The 12,324-nt window shown below is 39.7% G+C and overlaps 1 protein-coding gene across 1 annotated transcript in view; it reads right to left on the bottom strand.

Moving 5' to 3' along the window:
- The window catches only part of VPS35L (VPS35 endosomal protein sorting factor like), a 114,482-nt gene that overhangs the window by 79,736 nt on the left and 22,422 nt on the right, over window positions 1-12,324 (bottom strand). The window contains exons 8-9 of the mRNA XM_030578430.1: window positions 9,052-9,136; window positions 4,507-4,566 (exon numbers count right to left, since the gene is read on the bottom strand). Of these exons, the coding sequence (XP_030434290.1) occupies window positions 4,507-4,566; window positions 9,052-9,136 (145 nt within the window). The remainder of the gene's footprint in view (window positions 1-4,506; window positions 4,567-9,051; window positions 9,137-12,324) is intronic.

The following is a 12,324-nucleotide window of genomic DNA, read 5'->3' as shown; positions in this document are numbered from 1 at the left end:
TACCCCAGGTCAGAATCCCTTCCCACAAACTCCCTCTTGGAGCCCACACCCTAAACCTCCTCCTGCACCCCAATCTCAACCCTGAGTCAGCTCCCACACTCCAAATCCCTTGGCCCCAGCCCAGAGCCCCCTCCAGCACCCCAATCCCCTCATCCCTAGGCCCACCCCAGAGCCCACACCCCTAGCAGGAGCCCTTGTCCCCTCCCACACCCCAACGCTGTGCCCCAGCCTGAAGCCCCCTCCTACACCCTGAACCCCTCATTTCTGGCCCCACCCCGGAGTCTAGGGCAAGCCCCAAGCCTCCCCACTCACCCCTACCACTGGGCTGGAGCCATGAGTGCTGGCTCCCCTTGCTGTGGGGGGAATCCCTGAGCCTCCATGCCCCCCCACAGGCTGTGTGGGGTCCACGACTGATTTTTTTCTGCGTGTCAGTGGCCCCAATAGAAAAAAGGTTCCTCACTCCTGTCTTACAGTATACAGGCCTGTAGGATCCTTGAATTACTATTGAATATAGTAAAAGCAGAATATAAAGCAGTTAATATAATAAAGACAAGTTAGCCCACTGGGCTACACTCCAAAACTTTCTTAACCTGCATACTGAAATCCTGTTGGTTAAAATTAAATTAATTAGGGAGGGAATGTGGCCAAAAACTGTGACTGGCAGTCACAACTCCTGAGCTCTATTACCAGATAGGACACGAGCCCAGCGTGTGACTTCAGACAAGCCACTGAACTTCTGTGTCTGAATTTACTCATCTAACAGAGATGTTGCCTAGCTTACTTCAGGTGTATAAAAAATAATTTGCAAAACATCAACCAACATTACCAGAAGCAAAACACCCAGAGTCAAAGTTCTGAACCAACAAGCAAACCTAACACTTAAGGACCAAGATCTACGAACACATTACAATGAATATGCAGTGTTCCTGACTGACTGAGGTCTCTGTCTGAGGTCTTACAAATTTACTTGTAAGATTCCCTATAGTTTCATTTTTAAAGTATCCTCAAAATCTTCTGGTTTTCCACCATTGGCACACAATACTTTCAAACAGTTTCATCATTACTGACATAAAGTTAAAAAAAAACAAAACAGACTTGCTCTGTGTGGCAGTTGCATTGCCAAGTATTGGTGGAATACTCCACATTTCAAGGAAAGGCACTCTTTGATATACTTCGAATAATAATGTTGACAAGGAAATGTCTATATTCCAATGGAGTGTTTAATAATCTAGAAATGGAAGCCTCATAATACTGCCACTATTAAATTTGAGAGCTGTAGCAAAAAGTGAAAAATTCTTAATCAAATTCAGCTTCATGGGAAATGCTAACTAGTGACGGATAATTCCAGACCCCATCCTTTTGCTGATACCTATATTTGTGCTTATACAAGATGAATACTCTCCACTTCCCTCCCAGCAAATCTTGGATACAGAAAGTGGCAACAGACATAGATATATGGGCACTGAATGTGAGTCAACAATGTGATTCTGCTGCAAAAAAGGCAAATATTCCGGGAGGTGTTAACAGCAGTGTCACATTTAAGACATGAGAGGTAATAGTTCTGCTCTATTCAGCATGGGTGAGGCCTCAGCTGGAGCACTACATCCAATTTTGGGTGCCACACTTTAAGAAAGATGTGAAAAAACTCGAGACAGTCTGGAGGAGAGCAACAAAAATGATAAGAGGTTTAGAAAACCTGACCTCTGAGGAAAGGTTGAAAAAACTGGCATGTTTAGCCTACAGAACAGAAGAATGAGTGGGGATCTGATAAAAATACTCAAATCTGTTAAGGGCTGTTATATAGGACAGTGATCAATTGTCTTCTGTGTGCACTAAGGGGAGGACAAGAAGGAATCTGCTTAATTTGTAGCAAAGGATATTTAGGTTTGATATTAAGAACAATCTTTCTAACTTTAAGGATAGTTAAGCACTGGAACAGGTTAAGTGTGGAGGCTGTGGAAACTCTGTCACTGGAGATAGTTAAGAAAAGATTAGACAAACTGTCAGGGATGGCATAGGCATACGTAATTCTGCCTTGACATAGGGGGGATGGACTAGACATCTCTTGTGGTCCCTTCCATCCCTACATTTCTATAATTTCTATGTTGCAGTATTATCCAGTCTCTCTCTCTGGCCTTCCTATCTCTACCCAGAATCATCCTGTTTAAAAAGTGGGGGAGAGGGAGGAAGGAGAATCTTTGGCACTGAGCTAGGACTTACTAGGTGAATGGCCCCAAACCCAGAAGTCCTCAGTGTAGATCTTCCACTGGGTCCCAAGATACGTGCAAGATTGTGATCACCCTTGAAGACTATGAGTCTGTCCCTGTTACCATTAACTCAAAGCAATCTTAACAGTAATTTGCAGTAAGACTGGAACCTTTATTTGCATAACCACCCCATTTTGAGCTTGCTGTCTGTTTAATTTGCACCCTGATGTTTCACAGTAAACCATTTAAAAAGTGGCATCTCACCAACCTAGTAATCTTAAAAAGCACAGGCACAGTCCTCTCAGGGGAGAAGACTTCATTCTCTGTTCCGTGTCTGTTTATATTTCAATCTTTGTAATTTACACCTTTTGATGAATCAGCTTTTTGCAGTATATGCAAAGTATTTCAAAGGGCTCTTCTCTGTCTACACAGCTTTAGACAGATATTTCTCACTCCAAGGTATGTATTAGTCAATATTAAGCAAGCAGTGGTTGACCTTTGCTTTTTCTTCCCCCAATTTTGTCCACTGGACTTACAATTTTAGAGACAATGGTGAAGGAACAAAGTTCTATCCATAATCTGCATGCCTTTCTGTCAAGAACCAGGAAATACACGTACAAGCAAAAACATTTTAATGAAATTGACTGGTAGCAGAATTTTCTTTTCCATTTCTACTTATTATTCTGCTGCTGTGCTTGTTGTTGTTCCTCAGAACACTAAGCCTGTGTCAAAATTGTAGAGAAACAGTGCAATTCCCCACCCCCCACAGCTAGAGGCCTTTTACATAACACAGCACTATGGGAATATGACGTCTTTATTTCAAGTGTGCTGTAGTTGCCAAGCCAGTTAAGAATAGTGCTAACTCAAACAGTTATTAACACAACCCTCAAAATGCTAAATCCTCAAACTATAACAAAAAGTCATCACAGAATTAGTGATCTTGAACATACTGGAAATACACTTTGATCATCTGCTTAAAGTAAAGGCAATGATTACCACTTAAAGGAAAATCAGCTTTGTTGACAGGTTCTTTTCTATAATATATTGGTCTCATTAGCAAATACTGAACAAATTAAATTCATTGCACAAAAGCATTGCAATTGTGCCCTCACAGATAAACATAACTCAGGTATCTTTCAATGAGCAAGAGCTACACTGTAGTTTGGTTTCCTGGAGGCAGAGAACTCTGGTGCTAAATCAGAAGTTCTAACCTTATTGGAACAGAAAGAATGAGTACAAATACCAATGACTTTGTTCTCATTTCATACAGCTGCTCAAGGCAGGGTTCTGCATACGAAATTGTGAGTGGGTGTGTAGGTTACTGGAAAATTTCATTCCTGATATCATTGCTGGTAGAGATTTCTTTCCAAAATATTTTGACTCTTGCTTCACCCAGAGAGAGCTGTCCTTAGGGGGTGGAGTGTTAAATAGCAACGAGAAAAAAGAAAGCTCACCAAAGAAAATATTATTACTGACTTGTTTCTCACAATTCTACCGGTTTAGTGTTGCAAGCTGTTTGTGATGAAATCAAAGGTAAATACTTTTATTTTATAACGAAATTTGCAGGGGCTCATCTACAACATGAAAATAACCATATTTAAACATGGTTGTGGCCAAACAGTGTGGTAATTTGGTTTATTTTTTGTCTGCGCAGACAGATAAAACCATGTTATAAGCATGCTGAAAAACTGTAGGATACGAGAATATGAGGAGGAAAGAGGACAAAAGGTGTTTTCCCTTGTTTTAGGACTGGAGTGAGCGGGAATAGTAGTTCCACCCTAGCTGTCTCCCAACTGTTATCTTTCACTTCCTCCTGCCCTAGAAGTTACACATCCTCCCTGCCCTACAAACAAACCTTGCTAATGTTCAGAATCATTAAAACTGGAAACGAGTACATTTTACTGTGACAAGTTTTATGTTGGGTTATCTATAGTTAGGAAGTAAATTTATGTAAAGTTGTGGGAGTGATTAAAGTAACCTGTTATGGACATGTTAAAAACTAGGAACAGCAACTAAATCCAAACTCAGCAAACACAAGCAGCCTGATTTCTTTTCAGAGGACATTAACCAGGTAATATTTTTCTACTGCACCACTGGCTTGGCCCCACTTAAAAACTCTAGTTCTCCCCCATAGGAACTGAGGTATGCACTAAAGTCTTCCCATGTGTTTTTCTTTTATAAAGCTTGGAAGCAAAACTGAATTTGTTGAAATTCCTCACAATCCCAAACTTCGCTTGGTAAACATGGTAAATTTACACATCTCTACAAGAAGAATAGCACAAGGCTGGCACAAAGTTACCTGGTAAAGAGCCGCGATTATCCAGACACATGGATAAAATTCTTTCATATACTAGTTTTCCTGCCAAGAAAATAAGAAGTTAATCTTTAGCAAATTGTAAAATGCAAACTTTGAAATAACGATTGTTTTCTACAGGGTCCAGGAATTTCATCTGCAAAGACTTCCTTGAACTCCATTATATTATGCTGCCATCTAGTGAATCTGAGAGATTTGAAGGATGCACTGAGGATTTTGCATGCTGTCATTTCTCTGGCTTAGTTCTACTAAGAGCAGAGGTAGTGGATAGGTCAGATTATTGACCAGGAAATAACTTTTGGTGCCCCTCTCTTCACTGAGCTGGGATCCTGTATTATTGTTAGCAACTGTGAATAAGTAGAAAAAGACAAAGGGGAAATAAAACCTGGGAAAACAACTGCATCTGTGTCACAGCACATCCTGTTAAACACCAGCAATATGTTTCAAGTTTAAAGGCTGTAATAAATCAGTTCCACACTATTAAAGAAATCCAAGATTATTTTTATTAATAATTGTTAATCAATTAGATTAAATAATTCAGCAAAAACATTTTGATCATTTCATAGTCTATATCTAATTAAAGAAAGCTTTTATAGTTCAACTCTTCCACATACAGGAAGAGATGGAATGAAATATTGTTAAGGTTTAGGAAGCCATTAGGTGAGAGAGTGATAATTTCCTGAAACATTACGTAACACACTATTTTAACTTAAGATAATAGTTTTAGATTTCAAAGTTTAGAGATCCTGACCTTTCCCATAGTTTTGTTTTAGCCTCTCATTGTTAAACACACAAAGAAAGTGCACCTTTTTCCTTCTGGAAATTTAAAGAAACGTGTTTAGATTTTTTTTTTTTATATAAAACACTTCCCTTGCAGCATTGTTTGAAGAATGATGTACCTAATCTCATCTGTCTGTATTACTGTTTGCCTAAATGTTTAACTCACCTACTTTTGGAGTCCTACTTACTAATTATGGAGTGGACAAACAGAGCACCTAATTTAATTAATGAGAATCTCCTTCTTGACCTCAGGAGTCAGGTTTCTTCGTGAATTAAAAGAATATGAAAGTATAGTAAGGGAAAATTAAGAGCTTCCCATCTGCCCTGTGTCAAAGGCGGCTCCCTCGCATCTACAATGGAGCTATGAACTGTGTTTGAACTTTGTCCTAGCTAAGCCAGTTTCACATAGTTTAGCCAGTCAGTGAGCTGATGGAGTCAAATCATGTTCAAACTTAGAAATGCCCATCCATACTGCATTAGAAGCTGGCTTAACTGGAACTGTGTTTAAATACTGAGCCCTAATTCTGTCAAATGAGATGGCTCCAGAAGGGAGGCAGGGCATAAGCCACTGAAAAGAGCAATATCCTGCTACTATCTGCAAATCCAAGCATTGGATCTGACTGGGAATATAATGATTTAAAGTTAGTGAAATTACAACTTTACATTTTCCAACTCATCCTAAATTTGCTTACTGTTATGGCCATTAAGCAAACCACTTCCTCCACCACTACCTCCTCCCTCCAAGAGCTTTAAGAGAGGGTTATTATTTATACCTCAACAGAGAATCAGGAAGTTTTAAGCATAAAACATTTATATTATCGAATAAGGATTTAAAAAGCAACTGTGTCCAGACAACAATATTTTCCAGTTCTTTTCCTGCTTGCTTAGACTTACATGCAAAGACCAGGCTAGTGGCAATCTCTAAGGCATTTCCACAGACTTTAAAGTGGCTGATGAATGTTTCATCATGTTGATAATTCACAAAAACCCAATTTAATGTGTGCGCCATATCAATAGATTTACTGGATTTAAAATGCTTTACTGATGGCAAGAGACTACCTAGAGATCTGACCCAGAGAGATGCATCATCTCCAGTTATCCTTGAAATGATATCTCTTTCTTTTGCATTTGTGTGAGCATCTACCTGTAAGGCAAAATAAGTACTGAAACTCCATAGAATTAATCTTGTATTTGTTGTGAATGTACTCTCCCTAGGAGAAGACAGCCAACTGAGACAATTGTTTATGTAATAATAAAACATAGCCAACTATTTAATCATCTCAATTATTCTCCTCCCTAGAGTCCTTAGTTTTCTACAACTGGTAATTCATACAGCCATAACAAATGATGTTTATCTCATGACTTTACTGGTACTCATTGTATTATGGCATATTGTATGTATTTATGATTATTCATAACCTTTCAAGGTTATTCTGTGAAACAATATATTATCCTGCAACAGAATTGATTTTTGGCTTTCAGAAGTTAGTTTGATTACTATTACATTTCTAAAACAAGCTGCAAAGTAACACTTATTTATTTTTGTTAAGAATCTAAATTAAACATGTTTATTAGTAATATAGAAACATAAAACAGAAAAATATTCTGAGCCCAAACACAGCATTAAAAGAGACAATCAACTATTTTAGGTTAAATATTTGATATTACTTAAAATTGTTACAAATAAGAGAACCACATGAAAATCTGAAGAATCAGTTAATGAAAATATAAACATCATTAATAGAACATAGCATATAGTGTTTTGCATATCCAGGCAAAGAGACTTAAAGGTCCTGCACCAACCAAACCGTGACAAACATAACATGGACAATACAAAGCCAAATACAATAAAAAACAATCATGCTATCATTTTGGTTTCAGAACACATTGCAAGACCCAACTTTTTGCATAAGCCTTCCTTCACTAAACAAGGACTAAAGTACAGCACTCTCATGGACAGATGATAAAAACAGATCTAGTAATTTGAATGTTAGCAGATAAATAAAGGGAGGGTGGAGAGTAGAGTATTTTACAGATAGATTTAGTGTGTGTCCCAATTTTGAGCCAGACACTTAGATGCCATGCAGATGGGCACATTAGGGATGCCTCAAGGGAGTCTTATACAGAGGCAGAATGGAATTGAAACAAGACTGCATGGTTATAAGATTGCCTCAAAACTTAATCTGGGTTGTTTTCAAAATGAGATAGAGAGGATAAAAAAAATAACACTGCCCAGAGAGGAAGGAAATCCATAGGGGATGCTACCACTAAGGTTCAATCACCCATTGACCTAAGGAGATCGCCAATCCTAAAGGAGTGGACAGTGTCAGAAAGCAGAAACCCACCAGGACAAGATTAACGGAGAATCTCTAAAATACTGCCAGGCTCCCCCTCGTTAGAAGTTTTAAAACCCAAGAGGACCAGTTTAAAAATGATTTCACCAGTTCACCATGCACAGCTGCTCAATCCAGTCACCAGACATGCTGGTACATTCTGTCCTATCTGTAAGTGAGGGAGAAGAACTGCTGGAAGCAATTCTAAGGAATTACTTTAGTTGACACAGCCTGTAATTACAAAGGCTTATGTTGCTGCTACAAGATAAAAACAAAAATATAACTAGAGATCTTCACCTAGTTCACCACTTTAAAACATGTTCAGTCAGTAAGTAAAGGCATCAAGGAAGGGAAGAAACTCCTCATAACAATTCTTTGTACCTAGCAACACTTCCGCCTACCATGGGTTAAGGATGAGAAAGATCTGACATGTCCAGCCAGCAATGTCATCTAAGCATCGCTCCAGACCACAATTCAGTAAGGAACCTGGACAAGATGTGCAGAATATCAATATACTTATGATACTTTGACTTTGCTAAGAAGCTTTTGACATAAGCTAAGGAACTCATAGATAAGACAAATCCTGCAAAAACTCTGCATTATCCATCACCAGCAATTGACTTCCATAGCTAAGGAACTAATGGAGAACAATTCCTGACACAAAAACTATATCCTTCAATTGCCAAAGCAACCATCCACAGTCAATCATATTAAAGGCTGCTGAGAAGGCCAGCATCACCAAGATAGCCAACTGACCCCAACAGTATCTAGCATGAGTTTATTTGTGCCCCTAATCAATAGGTTTCAAGCCTAGAAGCAGCCTGAATTCAACCTGGAACTTATCTAGGAACTCACTGGAACGGATGTGCACCTGGAGCTGAAAAAAAGTGAAAGTCTAAGATGGTCTGAGGGTGAGGGAAATTAATAAGTGCTCCAGCATCAAAGGATGACTGAGGAGACAGGTAGACCTTTGTATATTTTGAAGACGGCTGGCTAACAGACGAGCTGAAAATCCCTCTTAATAGTATTACAACCACACCACTATCTTTAAATAGCCAAAATGGACACAGCTAGAGAGAGTGGATCTCAAGGAACCATAGTTACAATAACCTGACCAGAAATCACTTAAAGCCTAGCGAAGGGAGAGAGGACAGTTCAAAGAAACGTACGTACGTACGTACATATGTGTGTGCGCCTCTCTCTCTCTCGGCTGGGTTGGCTTGTACTTAATATCTTTTTGACTGATCAGATAGGGAACACTGTGTAAAATTATCTACATTTTTTGTAAAAGTTAAATCCTTTAAGCAGTTGATGTTAACTCCTTAAAATTCTTTATAGGTTCTATTTCTAGAATATTTTATAATACTACAGAAATTAATAAAAATGGATCCATTATAGGTCCATTGTAAGTACTTACCAAACGTATCAAGTATATCTGTAATTAGAACAAATTTACTTGGATAAAACTGGATTACTGTTGTGTCCGAAAGAAGTTTAGAACACTAGAAAAGAAAGAAAAAGGAACAAAGCTTTACCAGGAGGATACAAAATTGTGTTTACCTAATTTAAAGGTAGCCAGTGATGGAATCAGCAAAGGGAAGTGCCATACAAAAAATCCTAGAGATTTTAGAATCATTTGACAGAACACTGCACAATGCCTGCTGTGATAGAGATTGCAATCACATGCAGCATCTTTGACCACATTGTATTAAGTTTTTGAATGGTTTATGTATCATTGTGGGTCAGTGAATGCATGCAACTCAGCAGGGGTGGGTTACCACAGCTCCTCCAAGAACTAAAAACAGTGGAGCAGAAGGGGAGATTAAGGTGAATCATTCAGGCACACCTGCAGTGGGGTGCCATCCCCTAGCAACGTTTGCATATACTGGTTCAGACTGGGTTTTCCAAAGACCAACTGGTAATGAAAGGGCTTTGGTATAAAAGGAGAGGAGTTTAAACTGACACGGCCTTCTTTCTGATTCAGCAAACAGACAGGACCTTCCCTCCAAGGGAGGCCCCAACCATTGCAGAAGGGTTGGAAAGTCTGGCCTACTACGACCCTATGAGACTGATGGGTGACTGCTGGTATGTTCAGTGTGCATTTCAATTTGTTCTAGGGCTTGCTTTTTTAAAACTGCTTTCTTTATCATGCCTGTACATTAAGAATAAGTGTGGTTGCTTAAAAAGAGTTGTGTGGTAATTTGTAACTGCTGGCACTACACTGGCCATAGCCCTCAGAGAGAAAGCAAAGCACAACGCTGACCATTAGGCAGATTGGCTTGCTGGGGATATCACAGTGCCAGACAGTGGCTGTGCAGCCTTTAGCCCCCCATTCATAAAGGAGTGGGTTATGAGTCCCTGCCCAGAGACAAGCAATGGCTGGGGACTTGAGACCTCACTGGGCACTCCTGGAGTGGACCATGGAGGTGGAATACAGGTGCAGTTACCCTGAAACTGTGACACCTGGCTCTGATATTCTCCATTTCAGGAGAGTCAGCAGCAGCACTATCAGTCAGTCTCCCCTCATGCTAAGAAATCCACAGCGCAGCATTTCAGTTGGCCTTGGAAGACTTATGCATTCACTCAGGCAAGACAAATGATCTCTGGTAGAGGATAGTGAGAAATACAAGGAAAATGCCACCTATTTAAAAATAATATTTATTTAAAAGTATTTCTATGGTGCTAATCGCAATCTGTCTTCCAAGCATCTATACTCATATGCACAGCGTATATCTAAACTAGGAAATAGGTTATGGTTAAAAACATACTAGCTACCATATTTTTAAACACAACCTTGCATCTAGTAGAACATAATTTAAGATCTTTTAAAACATGTTTAACAGTCATGTTAACCATAAAAGGAAATCTGTGGTCAACCACATCATAGACACACAAGAGCTAAACTGAGTCAATGGTAGATGTAAAGTCATGTTTAAAGGCACATTTGCGAATGGTTTAAACACAGCCTATTTCCTAGTTTAGATAGGGCCAAAAAGTGACGTCTCATTTTACTGTAGCAGCATATGAATCCAATTCCATGGTGACCAACTTTGAAAATATACAAAACATGGTACATATATGGTAGGACATAGCAATAAGCTCTGCTGTAGCAGAAATCTTTGGGAGAAGTTTACTGATAGTAAGAAAAGCAGGCTTGGGGTGGGAAGAGAGGTGTAAAGGGACAAGTCTGCCTCTCCAATACACTCTTGAAAAACAAACAAACAAACCCTATAGCTTCACAAGAAATCTCTCTATTCTTCAGGTCACCAAGAGGAGCAGTAGAAAACCCTCCCCAGTCCCTTCTGATGCAGGATGGCCCTTCCCCTGCAATTAGGAGACAGTCTTCAATGGAATGGAATGAATACAGTTTAAGCCGGGGGGGTGAGGGGGAAGACTGTCTAAAAATACAATTTCTACTTTGTTCCCAACATTCGGTGAAGCATCATCATACTGGAACAATACACAAAACAAGTGTAAGTGGGATAATTCTTTCAGCCTCACTGCTTTATTCACCAAGAGAGGATCTAGAGAGTTCACAAGAAAGAAAAGCCAGATCCCTCACTCCTGTGACCCAAGTGAACTATTGCCACTGTTGCCTGTTAAGTATGTAGGCAGTTCTCTCCTCGGGTAACAGATATATCCACGCACATTATGGGCAGCCACCGCACACCACACCTTTGTTTGCTTAATCTAAGGATGACTATGTTATATTGCTATTAAAATATTTGTACTTTCTCTCTTCAATTTGTATATTTTAATATATTCATTGTGAGATGGGTTCGCCTAAATGATAATGACAGTACATCTACATTGCAATAAAAACCTGCGGCACCAAGTCTCAGAGCCCGGGTCAGTTGTCTCAAGCTCGCAGGGCTAAAAATTGCAGTGTAGATTTTGGGGCTCAGGATGGAGCTGGGGCTCTGAGAGCCCATGAAGGGGGGGAAGGTTTCAGAGCCCAGGCCCCAGCCTGAGCCCAAACATCTACACTGCAATTTTTAGCTCTGCAGCCCAAGCCAGCTTATGCTAGGCCAGCCCCAGCCATGCCACAGGTCTTCTATTGCGGTGTAGACGTACCCAAAAAGAACATTAGTTTCCAAAAATTCTGACTTTCCACTATCATACCAAGAAAACAAGGTACTAAAGAAGTGTCAACATACAGTGGAGAACAGAAAGCTTTAAAGACAGCCACACAGCTGACCCCTAGATTTCTAACTCTCACTCAGACCACAGATACCAGCAGAGTGGCATTTGCTCTGAATCTAAAGTTATTAGTAGGATGGGGCTGGAATTTTCCACAAGTATCATGTCTCTCTAAGCTCTGTCAAGGTCAAACCTGAAAGTTTCCTGCAGTCTTTTAAATTTATTATATAGCTCATTTGCCTTATATTCCCAAGAGAGTTTTTTGAACAGTACATAGTTGCTTTCCCAGTAATTCTTTGTTATCCTTTCTGTATGTACTGAAAACAAAACAAACTCTCTCTCTCACACACACTCACATGACCAGCAATGAACCCATGAGCACAGACCTTCTTTCCCTTTACTCCTTTTGGGGCACTGTGCACCCCCCAGGGGCACAAAGGATACTCCCTCAAAGCAAGCACTGCTACTGTACAAGCTGTTGCATGGAGGTGTGGAAGGCAAAGTTCTGTCTGTATTTTTCCATTCCCCTACCAAAGTTCTCTCACAATCT

Source organism: Gopherus evgoodei, chromosome 10 (assembly GCF_007399415.2).
Source record: "Gopherus evgoodei ecotype Sinaloan lineage chromosome 10, rGopEvg1_v1.p, whole genome shotgun sequence".
NCBI classification, from domain to species: Eukaryota; Metazoa; Chordata; order Testudines; family Testudinidae; genus Gopherus; species Gopherus evgoodei.
The sequence above is the reverse complement of the archived record's forward strand: the minus strand, read 5'-3'. Positions and strand labels throughout refer to the sequence as shown.